Source organism: Octopus sinensis, linkage group LG14 (assembly GCF_006345805.1).
Source record: "Octopus sinensis linkage group LG14, ASM634580v1, whole genome shotgun sequence".
NCBI lineage: Eukaryota > Metazoa > Mollusca > Cephalopoda > Octopoda > Octopodidae > Octopus > Octopus sinensis.
The window spans coordinates 32318654-32340428 of NC_043010.1; the positions used below are offsets into that span (position 1 = coordinate 32318654).

Sequence of the window (21775 nt, forward strand, 5' to 3'; positions counted from 1 at the left end):
ACTGTCTGTTTCTTTCTTTCCTTTCACATTATCACAAACCTACCTCCCCACTTAGCCTTCCTTGATTCCTTGCCCTATTCTGTTTCTGTCCAACTTCTTGTACTCTGCAAGTACACCCTGATACATCATATTCACCATCATTTCTCTCTTTCCTACAGGGGTAGCCATGTATCTCTTTTACAGCAAGACACTTGTTCCTGTCCCTCTTTCCTACTTTAGCCTCCCTATACCTAGCAAAAATCACCTCCCTCAATACTGCACTTCCCCACACACTTTGTAAAGAGGACTTGTCTTGTGAGTTATTTGGTGACATCACTACTGCAGGTGCCAGAAAAATGTTCTCGATTTACTAAGAAAAGTGGTTGACATCAGCAAAATATTCAACTGTAGAAACCTTACCAGAACCCAAAATAGACATTAGAGACTAATACAGAGCTTAGGCTAGTCAGATCCTGTTGAACCATCCAACCCATGTTTGCATAGGATATATACATTAAATGATGATCAGGAGGAGGAGGATAATTTCCATTTCTGTTTAATGAGGAATTTTTAATTACCAACTGGTTAAAATAGTTTATGTCCCACTAAATGAATTCACCATAGCTTTAAATATAGTTAATTAAAAAGCAGCACCTATTCATCAACACTAAAACTTTATAAACAATTGCAATCTTTCTTGTTATTGCGTAGTTTATACAATGGATACTGAAAATAATAAAATGTCCTGTGTTATTGCATGGAATGGATGACTACATCACATCTTCTGAGCATGAAAATTGAATACTTGGATATGAAATGCATTTTCCAAGTTTGTTTTCAGCAACTAATTCTAATTAGATTTCCTGTTGTTGTTTCGTCTCAAGTCTTGTTAGAGCTTACTCATGACATTTCAGTCATGACCATCCCATCATCTTTTATAGCCACAACTACATGGTCATATGTATTTTTATTCTTTTAAAAACAGTAAAGTGTGATTTTGGAGAGATTTGTCTGCTACTTCTAGCAGGGTAAACAACTGCATGTTGGTTATCTTTGCAGCAGCTACAGGTGAATAAATATTTGTGAGCCACCCCACAATCTACCTTTCTTTGAGAATCTGTCTCTCTGTCTGTGTCTCTCTGTCTGCCTGCTTGTCAGTCTGCCCATCTGTCATTCTGTTTTGTTTATTGTTTGTTTATCTGGCTTATTGCATGTCTGCCACTGGATGTAGACAAAAATAAATAACCAAAACAAAAGATCTCTGTCTATGCCTCTGATTTCTGTTGTTGCTCCAGTTCTTGTCATTGTTGCATCAACAGCAGTAGAGTTAATGGTGGTGATGGCAATGGTTGTACTACTGCTAGCTATAGTAGTGGTAGTAGTAATAGTAGTACATTACTACAACTGTTGAAAACCTCAAAACTTACATGTCTGTTTTCCACCTTATTACTATCTCTACTACTGCCGGTATCTTTCAGATACAGTTCACTTCATCATTTCAACTAGAACATTCCTTCACTACCACCACCCCTTACTTCCTTCTGAAAATTCTGATATATATATACATATATAGATGAATGTATGTGTATGGATATATGTGTATGAATGTATGTGTATGCTTACATACACATATATACATATATGTGTGTCTTTCTCTCTATATATATGCATGCATGTATGTACATTTGTATATGTGACAAACACATTTATGATATATATGTGTGTATATGCAAATATGCATGTGTACACACAGATACATATATATATATATATACACACACACACACACACATATGTATATACATGTATATATGCATATACACACACATATACATATATGCAAATAAATAAAAGTACATTTAAATATATATGCATATATGTGTATGCGTGTGTGTGTGCTCATGTGTGTGTGTTTAACTTTGTATTTGTGACAGTTCTCCACTGACAGCATGGTCTGACATATTGGCAAAAATATCCAGGAGATACTAGAAAAGTTTTGTGTCAATCTTTCCCTGGGCTGTCTTGTTTAATTTTTTATCAACTACTACTACTACTACTACTACTACTACTACTACTATTACTAACAATGCCACCACCACCACAACCATCATCATCATCAACATTCAAAAATGACATGCTAACTGATCAAATGCCATTCTTAGTAAGTACATGTACAGGGGTTGGACAAAATAATGGAAACACCTTAAAATTTCAAACAAATTTATTTTAATATGGGATAGAACTGCTTTTGGAAGTAATTACAACATGAATTCTATGAGGTATGGACTCATACAAAGTTTGAATTGTTTCCATAGGAATTTTTGTCCATTCTTCAGCTAAAACAGTCTCCAGTTCATGTAGTGATGATGGTGGAGGATATCGACTCCTTACTTGTTTTTCTAAAATGCACCATAAATGTTCAATAATATTGAGATCTGGGGACTGTGGTGGCCAGATAAGATGTTCAACTTCACTCAAATATTTCTTGTGCCATTCAGTAACAACTTTAGCTGTGTGAATTGGTGCATTATCATCCTGAAAGATTGAGTTTCCTTTTGGAAACAGTTCCGCAACCATAGGATGAATTTGATTAGATAAAATGCTTGAATAGTCTTGACTATTAATTCTGCCATAAAGGGAAACTATTAGGTGAGTAGATTTTCAAGATATATCCCCCCAGGTCTTCACAGATCCTCTTCCATGTTTAACAGTTGGAAGAAGGCAGTCTGAGTCAAATGCTTCTTTCGGCTGTCTCCACATGTATACTCGGCTGGTGGTCAGAAATAAGATCAAAGATGACTTGTCTGAGAAAATGACATTCTTCAACTGCTCCATGGACCAATTCTGTAGGTTTTTACTCCATTTTAAATGCTTTGCAACGTTTGTTTTTGAAAGTAGTGGTTTTCTGATTGCAGCCATCCCATTAAATCCAGCTTTGTGCAGCTCCTGGTGAACAGCTTTTTGTGGAAACTGCGTTCTTGAGGTGATCATTAAGCTCTGCAGTAATTTTGGGAGTTGTACTTTTGTGATCCTTTCTAAAAATTTGTGTATGAGTCCGACAGTCCCTATCTGGAAGTTTTGGTTTTCTGCCGGAATTTTGTTTTGACGAGGAGGTTTTTCTATCTTTCTCGAAGGCTGTCATTACTTTTGAGACAGTACTTCTTGATACACCAAACATTTCGACTTTTTTCATTACACTAGTGCCTGCCATACAAGCACCAACAATTTGAAAGTCTGATAGATTTGTCATTTTAATGAATTTTAATTACCTTTCTCTGGTGATATCTGAAAAGAAACAGCAATTTTAGCAAAACATATTAAGCAACACTAATAATAAATCAAAAAACACAAAAATAAACAAGCTTTTGACGGTTTTATAGATATTTCAAAATTATGATGCTATGAATGTAGTTATTTCCATTATTTTGTCCAACCCATGTATATATGTATGTGTATAGATGTATACACGTACACATCTATATGTTTTTGTATACATACATACATACATACATACATACTTACATATATATATATATATATTATATTAAATTAGAGCTAAAACTACTATATATTAAAAATATATATATATATATATATATATATATATATATATATATATATTGTGTGTTCATGTATATTTGTATTTGTTATATGTATGTGCGTGTGTATCTGTATGTGTGTGTGTATGTATTAATGTTTGTTTTTATGCTCACTTATAATAATAATTTTACATTAATCTGATGGGCTACATTTGTAGCATACAAATTTATTATTTTTACACAAGAATGTTGTTGACAGTGAATTTGAAGTTTTGGTCAGCTAAACCATTTGATGATGGCTTACTGACCAAAACTTTGAAGCTGCTGTCAACAACATTCTTGTTTAAGAATAATATATGTGTGTGTGTTTGCATGTATGTGTATTTGTATGTATATATGCATATGATCAGATGGATGGGTAAATCAGTGTGCACATACAACAAAGTGTAAGTGATTTAAGAGAAAAATAGGATATAAGAGGCATCAAATGTTGTGTGCAAGAGAGAAGACCACACTGGTGTGGTCTTGTGAAGCATATTGATGAGGACAGCTGAATATAGAAGCGCCAATCTCTAAGAGAGGAGGGAAACTGTGGAAGGGGTAGACCCAGGAAGATGTGGCAAGAAGTGTTGAGAAATGATCTTCACTGGGGCTGTGCCTGAGATGTTGCATCAAGCTAAGTAAAACCATGACCATCCATACATACAGGCATGTCATCCACAGCCAGCACCCCTCCCCCTTGCACACATATTTCTGTGCTCTGTCAATTCCCCCTCCTCGCAAACCATCTTCCCCATACCCCCATCACTTAATGCAGCCCCCGCCCTCCACTGTCCCTCATGTACCTATCCACACACTCTCCATGATCTTACATATCTACCATACTCCATCCCAGCCAATTCCAATTCCTCTCAGCACCACCTGCTAACATCTACTATATCCCCTCTACACCACTCCTTTCAACATCACTTTCTATCTCTAATCGGCTCCCCTCCCACTCTTATGGAACATCCCCTATATTCTCTCTTTACTACTTATACTCCTCCACCCATTGTTCCCTGTGGGTGGGCCATCTCTCTCTCTCTCTCTTACTCTGATTGTCTCTCTATATATCTCTCTCTCTCCCTAACTCCCTCCCATCTTCCTCTCCTTCCTTGTCCTACTGAGATACCCAAGTATCTTCTCTGTTAGTAAGAGGGCTATTTCTGTTATTCTTTTATACTCTAATCCCAAGCATGGCATAAAGCCACTTCTATCAGTTCCACTCCCTCTCTCAGCTGAGAAGTCTTCGTCTTGCAAGTTACTTCATGACCCTGTGTGTGCTGGTGCCACATAAAAAACATCCATGTTGGATATCCTTGTTACTTATTTTGAGTATATATCTCTTTTACTCTTTTACTTGTTTCAGTCATTTGACTGCGGCCATGCTGGAGCACCGCCTTTAATTGAGCAACTCAACCCCGGGATTTATTCTTTTGTAAGCCCAGTGCTTATTCTATCGGTCTCTTTTGCCGAACTGCTAAGTAACAGGGACATAAACACACCAGCATCAGTTGTCAAGCAATGCTAGGGGGACAAACACAGACACACAAACACACACACGCATATATATATATACGACGGGCTTCTTTCAGTTTCCGTCTACCAAATCCACTCACAAGGCTTTGGTCAGCCCGAGGCTATAGTAGAAGACACTTGCCCAAGGTGCCATGCATTAGGACTGAACCCGGAACCATGTGGTTGGTAAACAAGCTACTTACCACACAGCCACTCCATATATATATATTTACACTCTGGCCAAAATAAGTGAAAGACCAATGATGACAGTTCTATTCCTTCATTAATTTTTTTCAAATAAAACTATATGAGATTATTTTACTTTTTACAGTTTAAGTAGAATTTTTTTGCTCTTTCAAATGATACAGGTGTTATAAATCCTTCTACAATTCAAATAATTTTAATTCACAATTAATTCAAATGATTAAAACTTGTCAGCAAAATAAATTTAAGACTGTAACAAATTATTTTGTTTAAATTGAAAATTTATGGCACAAATGATCAATAAACAAAAATGTATTATTAGTCCCAGAGCCATTATTTTCAATTACGGCTTTACAATGGTGGGAACATGAAATTTGACAAATGCACGCAAAAATCGGTTGGCCTGTTCTGCCATATTTCTTCGATAAAATTATATAATTGGAGCAAATTTGTTAGTTTTTTAGCATGAACTCTTTTAGAAACATAATTCCATAAATTTTCTATTGGATTCAAATCTGGGCTCTGCAGAGGCCACTCAGTAACCACTATATTATTGCACTCAAAATATTGCAAAACTTTCCTAGCCTTATGAACGGGGCAATTGTGAGTCATTCATGAACTGCATTGCATATCTTCAACCAAAACTGATGGATCCCATCTGGGCTGGGAATTTGCCAGTTTGGTTCCTTAGCCACTTGATCCTTCACTTCACAGTAAGATTTCTTTGTCTATTTCCTCCTCACAATTCTGTCTTGATGATTTATATCCACTTAGTATCTTTTCTGGCATTTCCTCATTCCAGAACACTCTGGCCTGGTGAGCATTAGGAACAGCATCCGTCCCACAGTCTCATTCAAAAATGTAGGAGAATTGTTTTTAAGTTATTTGGAATAATATATTCTTCTCAAACTTTTTATTTCTGTTCACACATCTTCTTATCTTCTGGCTTTACATCAAAATCTTGTTTTAATTGTTCCATCAATGTATAAAATCCATTGTTCCATAGTTTGTTTCTTGTCTGATGTCTCCTGATCAGCCTTTTCCCCATTTTCCCTTTCTCCCTATAAGCCATTGCTCAATTTTACTTAAATCTTGTCTTGACCACATTATGTCATTTCCTATGCATCACTTACATCATGGTTCTTTTTTGCCTTACCCTGTTTCAGTCAGTTGTAATTTCTCCTCAACAAATACAGCAATAGCTTGGATAAGATTCCTTGCATTACGTCCCCTATCTGAATATGTGGTATAACTGTATTCATCTTTTTTATAATTTCATATATCATAGTCCTATCAACCCTTTTCATATTCATTGGGATTTTTCATGAGCATTCATCAAATCAACTATCCATCTTTGTAATTCAAGCAATTCCTCATCTAATTGGCTCCCTCCACTGCAGTTCATTATTATTTGTTAGCACAACGGACAGAATGCTTATGGGTATTTAATCTGCATTTACATTCTGGGTTCAAATTCCACTGAGGTCAACTTTGTCTTTCATCCTTTTAAGCTCAATAAAATAAGAGCCACTCATGTGGTTGCAAAATCAACTAGCTCCCTCCCCCAGAAATTCAGGCCTATAATAGAAAGGATAATTATCTTCGTCGTCGTTGTTGTTGTCATCATCATCATCATCAACATCATCATCATCATCATCATCATCATCATCATCATCATCATCACCACCACCACCACCACCACCACCACACCATCACCACCACCACCACTACCACCACCACCACCGACATCATCATCATCAACATTATCATCATCATCATCATCATCATCATTTTATTATTGTTATTACTACTATGACCTGTTTTATTTCCAGCTTTATTGTTCATTAAACTTTGGATTAAACTGGACATTATTACATAAGTTTGTCACTCCAAGATTCTTTTGGTAAGTAAATCATTTTTATTTTAAAATAATATTCTTATTTCCTTGAATTTTTTATTTCGTATTTTTAAGTCAGAAGTGAAGGCAATGTTCAAAATGTGTTATAGAGTATTCAAGACTGATGGAAGGGCAGTAGGAGAGTGTCCTTAAACTGGAAACTTGGTCCAAAATTCTTGCAACAGAGTGGACTCCACTAAAGGCACATATGGAACTACTAGGTGGTGGTATTAATCTGGAGTGTTGAATAAAGTCTAGCATTCAGGAAGGTCCTGGCAGGATTTGAATTCAGAATGAAAACAGCTGGAATAAACACAGTAAGCTATCTGGTCCAATGTTCCACCAACCCACTACCTTGGACTGGTACCTTTTTAACGTCTCTTAAAGGATGAAAGGCCAAGGGGACTTTTGATTTTTATAGGATTTGAACACAGAGTGTTTGCTCCCCCCCTCCAACATCACTTGACAACTGATGCGGGTGTGTTTACATCCCCGTAATTTAGTGGTTCAGCAAAAGAAACCGATAGAATAAGTACTAGGCTTACAAAAGAATAAGTCCTGTGATCGATTTGCTTGACTAAAGGTGGTGCTCCAGTATGGCCGCAGTCAAATGACTGAAACAAATGAAAAAAAGAATGAAAAAAAAGAGTGGCATGTAAAAGGCACCATTCGAGCATGATCATTACCAGGATCGCCTTACTGGCACCTGTGTCGGTGGCATGTGTAAAAAGATTCTAGCATGGTCGTTGCCAGTACCACCTGACTGGCCCCGTGCCGGTGGCACGTAAAAGCACCCACTACACTCTCGGAGTGGTTGGCATTAGGAAGGGCATCCAACTGTAGAAACTCTGCCAGATCAAGATTAGAGCCTGGTGCAGCTGTCTGGTTCGCCAGCCCTCAGTCAAAATCGTCCAACCCATGCTAGTATGGAAAGCGGACTTTTAAACGATGATGATGATGATGATGATGATATTTAGCTGCATCTCATTAAGTTTTTCAAGCAAATCACAAGGCCATCTCTACATTTCATCTGCCCATGGCCAATGAAATGAAAAACTAGATCCAATTTAAATGACTAACCTCTCCCCCAAATTTCAGGCTTTGTGCCTATATTAGAAAGAATTATCATTGCTTTTGTAGTTAATGTTATTGATGTTAACTCAACAACTCAACATCGCCATTAGTATTATAATTATTACTTAATCTTTGTTATGTTGCTCATTCTCTTCCTCAGCCTTCATCACACGGTCTATAACTTCATTTTCTCTACTGCACTTTTTAACCTCCATTAAAACAGAAGACAGATGCTTGTTAGGAGAAGGTCGATGTTTACTATGTTTTCTATCTATTTTCAGTCATATATCAATTCATTTTTCACCTGCCATTATTCTTTTGTAGTTAGTTCTATAATCCTGCACTAGATATTTCTTTAATGACTTCCTAATTCCTGTACATCCCTTTTGTTTGTGTATGGTAAATATAATCTCTGAATTTCTGCTTCAGGCATGTGGCACTCTAAATACTGTGATTATCTTTCTATATATTCTGCTATCTTTTATTACACCTCTGTCTATCAACAGTTATTACTGCTATTGTTACAATTATTGAACTAGTTAACCTCATCTTTCTATCGAGACTGATGCTGTGATTCATCTTCTTAGCTGCCATAATAATGTCTAAGTATGTATGCATGCATGTATATGTATGTACATATGTATGTGTATGTATGTGCATATGTGTACGTAATGTGTGCATGTGAATATATGTATGTGTGTATATATATATATATATGTATACATAGGTATGCAAGTATGAGTGAGCTAAAAGTTATTTGAGTATACACTTGTTTACATATATGTATGTATGCAGATACACACACACGCATACATGCACACATATAAATTAGTCTATCAATGGTGTCTATGCATTAATTATGATACATAGATGCCTATTTTCATTTAATACTGCCTCAGATGCACAACTCAGACTTTTATTCAGCCAAGTGGCTATTCACTACATTAGTGACTGTTTCTTATATGGGTACGTTTCTTATATGGGTACGTTTCTTATATGGGTACGTTTCTTATATGGGTAGATGATGATTAATTGTCCAGTCATGTGCCGCAAGCACCTGTCATTGAAAAGGCCTAAAAGGAATGAAATGCCTGTAGTATTTTCATTGGACACTACATCAGAGGTATTTTTCATCTACCTCTGATGCATATTGTTTTTGTAACACAGTATGTCTACAAGAGATATTATCTGAGGATGACTACTGCAGTAACTAGAACTTTGAGGTATCTCTATACATTAGGTATCATACATAGATGGCTATATGCATGCATGTATGCACATGCCCATGAACACGTGTGCACACACACACACACGCACAAAGTAAACATAGATGGCATTTAAAATTTAGAACAGCTGTTTCAGTAGAATTTTATTTAATGTAATTGTAAAAGATAATATCATAATATACAACCCACCATCACCAGGTAAAATTTTAAATAGGCAATTTTAAATGGCTATGTTCAGACTATGTCCATTTCTTGGCTATGTGATCATACCTAACCATTTCTGGTGTCTTGTTTATGTGTCTTGATTCTTAAGAATTGCATATAGATACACACACACACACACACACATATATATATACTTACATTAAGGGTATTACTATACATAAATGCCTCATGCTAGGAGGGACTCTTAAAGTCAAAACTACCATAATAAATAAACACATTGTACCAAACTCTGCTGTAATTGTCTTCTTAACTGGTTGCAAAACCACTGTCTGCATTGCTTAAAATTCTTGTGATTGTTTTCTGTCAGATTCTTAGAAAACCATTTTACAAGTTTAGCCACTTCTTCAAGCCAATACAGATGCCAGTGAATTATTCAGTTACTTGAATTCAACTCCTAGGCTAATTCTTCAACCATCACAGTGCTACTTCACTCAAATTCTGACAAAAGCAGGTTTTCATTAAACTGAAGAGGATGACCTGTCCATGGAGTACCCTTTAAGATGAAATTCTTCGAACTATCTTTCACTACTTCTTTTGTTTAAGTATTCCTCACTATAAATACCATGAATATTTTGCATGGCTTCTGTCACATTGCTTTTCCTGCCTTAAATGCCCTTGGACATGTTCATATTTAGGAGGGTCAAAGTAATAAGTGAATTGGATAATTCATATTGTAATGACATGAATCTCTTCTTGGCAACTGCATGACGTCATGGTAATATGTACTGTTGTCATTCAGGTATTTGGAAACAGTGAAATTATCTCACTTGTAGATATCAGATTCCAGCCATTACTTATGGGATTACCTGATAGCTGTTAACACAAACATTAAAATAATCAATAAATATAACAGAGTGAATCTATATAAATTAATATTAGTGATAATACATTGTAAGTTCATGTTTCATGCTATAATATAAATGACTGTCTGTCTGTCTGATTGTATGTATCTCTCTCTCTTTCTCTCTCTCTCTCTCTCTCTCTCTCTCTCTCTCTCTGTCTATCCATCTACATCTTTATCTATCATATATTTAACGTTTTCCCCATGCTTGAATGGATTGAACAGATCTTATCTGTCACAGCATTTCAACTCTTTTTCCAGTATTTTGCCTGTATGAGTTTTATCCTCTTGAGATATCCATTTACCACTTCTTTTTAATCTTCCTGTTATGTCTGTGTATGTGTGTATACACACACAGACATAACTCACACAAAACATGATACACACACATGTTACACACACTCACACATAACATAGTTTGGTGTATTCAAAGAACTTTCGGAAATGGTAAAAAAGCGACAATTGGTAGATTAGATAAATGGTTTAACTTCCTTATGAAAGCAACTTGTTATTTCTAATAAAAGAATTATGAAAAGGAATAAGAATGAGAATAAAAATATATCTGCATAATTCCTTAGTCAAAAAAAAAATTGTTCTATTAACAAATTGTTAGAAAGACAAACTGTATGATTAGAGATTATAACAAAGATAATGTGCACATATCCAAAACTTACCAGTTTACATCTGCATATGTACAGTATTTAATTTAAGGTGGTTGTGTTCAGTTAAGTAAAATGAACCTATGCACTTGTCTGCATTTGCAGAAACACTTCAAGCATAGCATTTGAATATATCCTATATTCTGCAGTCCTTAGGATATATCTGGTACTGCCATTTTTATACAGCCTTTATTTTACAATTATCCTCTACTTGATGTTACAGTCCAGTTTTATCTTTTAAAGACCAGCTTAAAAGCTTTGTTGTATTTCATTCACAATGTTCTTGAAAAAAGAAACATGATTGTAAAATCTTTTTTTTTAACTTCCCTTCTGACATGTCAATATAACATCTTATGGTTGCATTCTTACTTGCTAAATGTTATGTCAAACAGCAAAAACCATCCTGAGTTTGATCTGTAAGCTCATTCACACTTATTATACTTAATTTGAAGAAAGAAAAAAATAAACAAAATCTATTTAGTTTTCACTAAAGTATTCTTTATTTGAAGATGAAATTGGGTTAATGAATAAGTATGTAGTTTTGTCATTATTGTGGAGGTTGTTTGAATTTGATACACATGTAGTGTGTTTGAATGATGTACATATGCGAGAGAAATGGAATCTATATGGTTCCAAACACACACACACACTCACACACACACTCACACACATACACATGCACGTATGCACACATGTGCATACACATAATTGGTATAAATTTTCATTTAACCACCTTATGAAAAGTTGATTGCACTTAAATGACAGGCTGTTTCTCTCTCCCAGAAAATATCAGTGTGACTACTTTCAATATTCTAGCAAAGCTGAAAGAAGAGTGTTTACTAAATCCATTTCCTTGGAATTTTACCATACATATCTACTTATTTTACCCACTGTATAGCACTTCAATTAATTCATGTTGCCATCAATTGTACTATTATGAAAATTAGGTAGAGCAGTTTATTTGTCAGGGTTTGTCTGCACTGTAAACAGCTGTTAACCACCATTCTCACACTCTCTCTCTCTCTCTCTCACACACACACACACACACACACACACACGCACACTCAACAGTATAAAGTAAACCAACCTCTATAGAAGTATTAGTGATGAAACCAGCCAGAATAACTTCATTTCCTGGCTTCAAAAAGAGAAAACCTATGGGTTTACTACACTGTCTAATTTTCACAGATGTACAAAATGACCATTACTGGAAACTCTTTTTAATTCACCTTACATTTCTCCACACATACACATGGACAAGCACACACATATTGTGTATATTAGCTCAGGCCACCTTACATCTCATTATCCAAAGATCCATGCACATAGACTGTCTTCAGACAAAAATGGTTAGTGTTAGGGTCAGATCCCTAAAAAATTGTGTATTATTCAGAGCTTTCCCTCAAGACTTTTCTCTGAAGATTGTTACTGCAGAGAAGGATTGTTGTAGGTAATTCTGAGTAGTGAGATGTAAAGTAGTTTCCACTAACAGATGCAATAAATTCACTTGACTCAAGATAGCTTTTCTGTTTGATTATATCAACCCCAGAGTTTATTTCAGTTTGGTTATTGATTTTACCATTTTCTATTTGTAAAACTCCTATGTTATAACATAAGAAAACAGAATGGTGTAAATATACACATAAGTCGACACAGCCACATACATGCTCATTTATATATACATAGGTATGTTTGTATAGATGGCTTTATTAAGTATGCACTTATGAGCTTCTGCATTTCCAGCTGCCAAGTTACACTCACAAGACTTTGTTCAGCTCAACACTTCAGCAGAAGCCCTTTGCATTTCATGACTGTGAAGTAAATGCTTTAATCAGTCAGTCAAGACTTTGCATGTGCATGCACACATGCATGCGAACACACACACACACACACACACACACACACCACACACACACACACACAAACACACACACACAGAATTAAAATTGTTGAAATGCATTTCACACTTGAAAAAAAAATCATTTGACATTTATTTCTTTATTTAAAAAAAAAAAACTTATTTGACATTACTTGACTGGTTTCAGAATTTCGTGATCTTTGAAAGTAGTGCGACATGAAAATATCTGGATTATGTTGTATTTGTCTCGACTCTGATAATTTGCTGCTTTTTAATAGAGAAATTACAGCTCACATTGCCTCAGATGAGGTTCAGTTTTGGTTGATTGAAGCTATTGATGAGGTCAGAGAGTTACTGACAGTATGACAAATAGTTGCACCAAAAGTTATGGCTGTACTAGGCCACTAAATGTGTCATGTAATAGCATGGATAATAATTGCTGTCTGCATTTGTAACTTAGATGACATGACAATATGGAAGATTATCATGCTAAAAATCAAGACTGTGTTAATCCAATGAATGTGTACATGATAGTATGAACAAGAAGTTGACAGAATAGTTTAAAATGGAGAAACATCTTACGTGCTTATGAATATGATTGTGTGTGAGAATTTATTATTTCTGTCCAATATACCACAGCTTATTCTGTTGGAGTGTGTGTTTTAATAAACATATTTTATTTGTTTGCTGTACATAAGATTAAATGTTCACTTAGCAGAATCTTTCTTGTATCCTGATACAAGAACGATTTATTGCCAATAAATATTGTTTTTCAATACAAGTTTCATTTTTCTTACATAATCCTTGTTACAACCATTACATATAATCATATAATAGCATAAATAAAATGTTTTTATGAATAGGTGAAGTGATTTTTTGGCAGTTATCTAAACTTCATAAGACAGTGGTTTTGTTACCTTCTTTCAGGAGGGGGTTTGGTTGGTCCAAGTCAGCTATCATAAAGTTTGGTGCGTTTCAGAATGAATTTCAGCAGTCTCCAATGTTGCTGAGTTTGTGTGTTTTACAGGCTAGATTTAGTACAATTAGTCTTAATTTAAAATTGTTGAATGTAGTAGTATGTTATTCATGTTTTGAATTCGGAGGAGACCATATATTGATCGTTTTGCCTTAAAATTTCGTTAATAAACATTTTCAATAGGCGTAGGAATGGCTGTGTGGTAAGTAGCTTGTCTACCAACCACATGGTTCCGGGTTCAGTCCTACTGCATGGCATCTTGGGCAAGTGTCTTCTACTATAGCCTCGAGCTGACCAAAGCCTTGTTAGTGGATTTGGTAGACGGAAACTAAAAAGAAGCCTGTCGTATATATATATATATATATTTATGCATGTGTGTGTATATGTTTGTGTATCTGTGTTTGTCCCACCAACTTCGCATGACAACAGATGCTGGTGTGTTTACGTCCCCGTAACTTAGCGGTTCGGCATAAGAGACCAATAGAATAAGTACTAGGCTTACAAAGAATAAGTCCTGGGGTCGATTTGCTTGACTAAAGGCAGTGCTCCAGCATGGCCACAGTCACATGACTGAAACAAGTAAAAAGTAAAAGTAAGTAAAAAGTAATACAGATAAATGAAGATGCTAAATTTCGTCATTGATTTTAATGATTTATCTTTTATTTTTTACTTATTTCAGTCATTGGACTGTGAACATGCTGGGACACTGCCTAGAAATGTTTAGTCAAACAAATCAACCCCAGTACTTACTTTTTTTAAGCCTAGCACTTACTCAGTTGATCTCATTTTGCTGGACTGCTAGACTATGGCAATGTAAACAAACCAGCACCAGTTGTCAAATGGTTGTGTGAGATGAACACAAACACAAGATCACATGCATAGATAACAGTCTCTTAGGGTGGTGTGTGTCAGGCATTTGAACAAAGTAGCCTGCCCACTTAATCTGTGCTCTCCTCAGCAGTATGTAGATTCTTGGCAGATCAGCTTGGGAGATGACTTCTGTGTCTAGGACCTTGTTTTACCAGGTGATTTTCAATAGCTTTCTCAGGTAGTTCTTGTGGAAGCTGTCTAGCTTGGTGTGACATTTATAAATCAACCAAGTCTCATAGGCATACAGTACAGTAGACAGTACAACTGCTTGGTACACCTTCAACCTGGTGGTCAGCTTAATGCCTTTGATTCATGTAGCCACCCAAATGGTGAGTTTCTCTTGGCAATGCACATGTTAACTTCATTATCAATGTTCACAGATATCGAGAGTATACTGATGAGATATATGAACTTATCAACAACCTTTAGGTTTTTACGTTCAACAGTGATAGCTTCTGTGGGGCAGGTTGGTACATTACCTCTGTCTTCTAAGTACAGATTGTTGTTTTTTAGTTCATTGTTAATTTCTCACTCTTTTTGAATGGTGTTGGATTTGGGTTTAGGGTATGATAGTTCAGAATATATGATGTTAGATATTAAAATCACAGAGATTAATGTTTTGTTCCTATCTTTTGTTGGGCTGTAGTTGCTTTTATTTTGTATAAATGATTTGTCGTTTTCCTTGTCAAAAGTGGAGATATTGCTCCATACTCGAATGAAGTTGGAGTGCTGTGGTGCTAGAGTGTATTTTATACCTTTTGAGAGGACTTAAATTTGTTCTATTGTAAAAGTTTTGTATGAAAGATTCTTTTATTTATCACACTGCATTTGTGCTGCCTGGTGTCACAAATTCTGTTGGCTGGATTTGAAACATTATCTTTTAATTTTGTCATTCTGCTATGTTTCTATATTTGCTGACAATTTTCCTGTTTTTATCAAGTTTTCTATCAAATTATCAAGTAGCATTTGTCTTCATTTTTAGGTTCAGAGTGTGGCTGGTCCTGTCTAAGATTGTTTTTCATATACAAAATCTCAGGAGTTCTTCAGTATAAAACAGAGCACCTGTTCTTTTGTATCTATTGAAATATGTGATGTAGTATGCAACAATTGTTCCCTGTTTTAAATGTATGGAAATCTTATGTCAAAGTTCCATATGTCATTGGCATATCTAACTGTTTGGTCATTCTTAACTTGTTCTGAGTTTTATATGTTTGTGGTCTGCTGTTAAATAAGGCAAGTTTGGATTTAATTTTATGATTTATTACCAGTGTCAACTTACAATCTGTTTTCTGTTCAATGAGATTTTTTATTATGTGTTTATGTGTACTGTCTGGTATGCATTTCATTGTATGATAGATTTGCTTGTAATATGTATATTTATAGTAGGTTTTTATGGTAGGGGGTACTGTCTAATGTATTTGCTGCATTGTATTTCTTTTTATACTCATCTATAGTTTGTTCTGCTAGAATGGTTGAATATTCTTTCCTAGTCTGTTTTATTCCATGAATTTCTTTGTCTAGTGTTTTCATTTTGGAAGAGAATCTAAATGCTCTCCTTAACAACGATGTTATCACTGACATTTCGTAGATATGTAAACATTCATTATTTCCATGTAGGTATCTTTTCTTTCACTTGTTTCAGTCATTAGACTGCAGCCATGCTAAGTAGAGCACCAACTTAAAGGGTTTTAGTTGAATAGATCGACCCCATGGCTTATTTTTATAAAGCCTGGTACTTATTCTATCAGTTTCTTATGTTGAACTGCTAAGTTACAGGATGTAAACAAGCCAACACCAGTTGCCCAGCAGTTGTGGGGGACAAACACTCACACATATGTGTGTATATATATATATTTCGTTGTGTTAATTGTCCTGTACTCCATTTTTTGTTGTTTTTAAAAAAATGTCCAGTTCCTTTGGTTTGTGTCTATGTTTTCGTTTCTCTTTGTGTTCGACGTCCCTTTGGTGTCCTGTACTCATATATGCGTGTATATGTACATGTAGAGGTAGGTACGTACATATATGTTTATATATATGCATATGTTTTATTTCATTTATTAATATATTATATGACTAAACGCACGCACCCTCTTAAGTAAGATTGTTCTGTATATCAAGTTTTTGTCTTGATATTAACTCTCACGCGCACTCTTCACCTTTCTGTCCCATCCCTATTCTTTGATTTTCTTTTTCCCCCACTTAACTCGTCTCTTCCTCTCTCTCCCCCTCACAATTCTTCATGGTCTCCTCGCAGCCATTCCTCTTCTTCTCTCCCTTCCTCTTGCTCCTCCTCCCCCCTTCCCGTCGTCCACCCGCGACGATACTTCCGCCCTGACTGTCTTTTTGGCCTGGCCTTCAAGGTAACTGAACGATATTCTTCCTGCTCTCCTGTCGTTCACAAAAAATTCTGCGTTTGCAATACATTTTTCGTTCGGCGCCAACAGCCCTTCTTATCTTGTTTTTCCCTGTTCTGTCTTTTACTGTTATATTTTTTTACTGTTTATATTTTTGTACTGTCGTTACTGTCCTGTTTTTTTTACCATTTTTTACCCCTCTGCGAAAAGATCTCAGAATTTTAATTGATTTGCTTTTCGCAGGAAGGAAAGTTTCTTGTCGAAGATACGTCTCGCTTTTATCCTTCGAAACGTAGAGTAGATGAAACCTTAGCGACTGAAGAAGGGGTTTTTTCGTTGTGTTAAATGTCCTGTACTCCATTATTTGTTGTTTTTAAAAAAATGTCCAGTTCCTTTGGTTTGTGTCCTTTGGTGTCCTGTACTCATATATGCGTGTATATGTACATGTAGAGGTAGGTACGTACATATATGTTTATATATATGCATATGTTTTATTTCATTTATTATATATATATTATATATATATATATATATATATATATATATTAGGGAGTATATCCAAACTTACAGGGAAAAATTAGATTTAGGATTAAATCAAATTTCACAGTATAAATATCTCTAATTTAATTTATATATGTATATATATATATAATATATATATATATATATATATATATATATAATATATATATATATATATAACGGGAAGCTTTATGAAAATAGACAAAAGACGAAGGCAGGTTTACGGAAATAAACAAAAGACGAAGGCAGGTGGAATACAAACAAACAATTGTATTAGTATAGCGCTCAGGAAATATAAATAAAACAAGTCTTTAACGTTTCGAGCCTACGCTCTTCAACAGAAAGATACACAAAGAAAAAAAACACAGAAAGGAGAGAAAAAAATGCGTGCAGAGGCTAGCGAATCAACATGGCGATCTGATTTCGGCCAGAAGTCAAAGATCAAACGTGAGACGCAAGAGCGAAATTAGGGGAGATAATAGGGTTAAATGACCCCGCTCCAACATAAGAGTGTGTGTGTGTGTATGAGAAGAGTGTGTGTGTGTGTATGAGAGAGTATTAGTGCGTATGAGAGGTCTGGACGTATGTATGTATATATGATGTGATGTGTAAAGTCGTATGGTGTAGTGTAGAGAGAGGAGATGAGGGAAGAGGGGGGGAGAGGGGAGGGGGAGAAAGAAACGGGAGAAGAGGGGGGAAGGGGGAGGAGGGGAGAGAAAGGGGAGAAGGAAGGAGAGGAGAGGAGGAGGGAGGATAGAGGGAGAGAGAAGGGGAGTGAGTGAGCAGAGAGAAAGAGGGAAGAAGGGAAGAGGAGTAGGGGTGAAAGGATAAAGGACTGAAGAGAAGTAGGGGTCGGGGGGAGGTTAGATGAGGAGGGGGGAGAGTTGAGACCAAATGGCGTATAAAAGCGAAGAGAGAAGATTAATTCCTGTTCACGGCGCAAACGGAAATCCGGATGGCCTCTGTGTAAGGACAAACCGAACACAGACAGGTGTTGCAAGGAGTGACCGGTGGAGCGGAAATGGCGTGAGACCGGTGTGTCGTTCACAAGGCGGATGTCACGATGGTGTTCCGCGAACCGGTCAGCCAAGCGGCGTCCCGTTTGTCCGATGTTACAGGGAATGGCAGAGAGAGCAAGAGACGCAATAGATAATATTGCTGGAGGTGCCGGTGAAGGAGTTGATGATGCGATAGGGTCGATGATGGGTGCCAGTGAGGAGGGTGGTGTTGGAGAGGTAATGGCAAGTACGGCAACGTGGGCGGGAGCAGGGGAACGAGCCAGGTTGGGAGGTAGGTTCAGGGAAGGAGCTATGGACCAAAAGGTCTCGAAGGTTATGGGCTCGTTTGAAAGAGGGGAGGGGTCGGTTAGGGAAGAGGTGTGAAGTGGACGGGTCGGACTGGAGATGACGGAAAGCTCGAAGAATGGTGCGTTGGAGAGGTAGGGTCGTGGGGTGGTAAGTGTGGGGAAAAGGGAGGCGGGAGACTACAGGGCGGGTTCGGGGAGAGAGAGCAGATACACGTATATGTATATATATATATATATATATATATGTGTGTGTGTGTGTGTGTATGTATATTTATATATATATGTATATATATATACTTTATTTAAAGCAGCAGAAAATTCAACAAAATCTGTTACTCTGAGTTTCTCGTTGCCGTTCATCAGACAGTTTTTGTTATAATGGAACCGATATATCAATTCAATCCAGACTCTTACAAACGCTACACCTTTAAAAAATGGACTTGTTTGATTGGCCCTTTAGAAATAACGGTCAATCTTCGAGCGATAAACAAATGAGCTCAAAAATATATATGTATATATATATATTAAAAAAATTATAAAAATTATAAAATTCGAGGAAAAAACCTTACATTGAATAAAATACATATTGACGTTAATGAAGGAAATATAATTAGTACATGGAAATTAAAACACATTATAAATATTACACTGCAATACATATTCATATTAAAGTGTACATATATATATCAACATACACAGAAGGATGCGTGCAAAAGCCATACATATACAGACGTATAAATATAAATCTAAAATATACACACAAATGCATGCATACATATGTATACGCAATCTATCTCGCACGCAAGTTAAAATCATGGATGCTAATGTAGCGTTCCTTATTTACGGAGTAAAGTTTAAGTGAGGGGGGCGTAAAGTTGCATGCACCAGTATCAGTTAGAGAAAAAAAACGAAAGAAAGGAAGAGAGAGAAAAAAGGAACGAAAAAGGGGGAAGGAAAAAAGAAAAAGGAGGGGTGGGGAAAAACGAAATGAGAAAAATTATGTATACAAGCTGTGTAACCACGTTATTGACATATATATAGAGACAAGTATACAAACACACAAGTTCAAATGGATACATACACCTACAGTCGTGTATGTGTGTGCTTAAGCACAAACATACGCTCACTTACACATACACAGAGACGCATGCTTATAAATACATATCCATGGCTATACACATATTTACATCAAAATTCTAATTTTTGACAACATTGCTTTTTAAAAAAAAATGGTGAGTGCAATAATGAAAAATATACGAAAGACATATAAAATACAACACCCTATTTTGGATCATCTATAAATTAAAAATCAAAGTATTCCTATACAATACAATAACATGAAATAAACAAAGCCGAAGGTTTTTCCTAATGTATATGTAGAAATATAAACAAAATATATGCATGAGACTTTGCTATACGGAATGAAATCTGCATAGCGTGAAACAAATCCATCGTCGCGTTTACATACTAGTCCAAGAGTCAAAATCAAAATTTAAATTTCAAAAATCAAAAATACAAAATATATACACTATCCATATGGTATATTTATATTTGACATTTTAAATTTGGTTGCGTGTCTACATAAGTTCATCAGCTCACTTCTTTGATTCAAAGAATTATTGTCTTGGAATAAAATATACAGTTTCTCTAATAGGCAAAGATTGCATTTAAAATTATTCCTGTGTGCTCCATTGCTGTATAGTGCCGCTCTGTCCAGAATGCTCCATGTCACGTTGAAAGGTGGGGTTTCCTTTTCTTTTAGTTCCCAGACATATTTTGCTAGGCTGGTCCTCTTCCTATTCTCTGGGTATCTAATTGAATTTTTATGCGAATAAAATCGTGTTTTAAACGAATTTTCTGAAGCCCCTGTATATGTCTTGTATTCCGATGAACCTTCTATTTGTACCTTGGCTCTATAAACTACTCCTTTCACTAGACATTTCCCTTCTATCGGACAGGAGTTTTCATTTTTGCAATTGCATTTCTTAATGGGCTCGGCACCATGTTTAATCTCAATCAGATTCCTATTATGCTGGCTAATGTAAGAGGCGAAATTTCTGCAACATGAATAGCTAACCTTCAGGGTTTTTCTATTAAATATCCTATAGAATTTATGGCCCTGCTTAAAATGCTTAGAGACTAATCTCAAAAATTCCTTACCTATATTAGTCTTTACGGCCAAATTGAAAGCCGGGTTGAACCACAAAACTTTCCTGGTCCTAGTTCTTCGTGCAGCATTATTATCAGCATTAAGCTGGCTGTATTGGATCTTCTCAGAGAATCCACTATTCTTTAATGCGCTATCGTAATAAGGTGCAGCATTATGGAATGCTGCCTCGTCCGAAGAAATTGATGATATTCTTCTACCTACATTGCTGACTAAGTTCCTAAAAGTATATTAGCAAAGTTCGAATCTTTGCTAATATACGATAGCTTTTCATTGGGCTTACGGAAAGGTTTAAATCTATCCGACCTTACATTAAAATTTACGTCTAAAAAATCTACACTATTCAGGTTAGCATCTATTGTAACCCGTAAGCCCATCCTTTGAAAGAAAGCAATAAGGTCCTTCCTAAGTCTATCTGATTCATGGCCGTTTAGATTATGCGTGGCTATAAGGCCGTCATCCCTATATAAACCTGCATCTATAAATGGGAATTCTATTTTCAGATTATGAAGAATAAAGGC

General features: G+C 35.9%; 1 protein-coding gene across 1 annotated transcript in view; it reads left to right on the forward strand.

The window, feature by feature from the left end:
• Window positions 1-21775, forward strand: part of LOC115219083 (VPS10 domain-containing receptor SorCS3-like) — a 722157-nt gene that overhangs the window by 398606 nt on the left and 301776 nt on the right. Inside the window, exon 5 of the mRNA XM_029789149.2 lies at window positions 7112-7182. Coding sequence (XP_029645009.1) covers window positions 7112-7182 — 71 coding nt within the window. The remainder of the gene's footprint in view (window positions 1-7111; window positions 7183-21775) is intronic.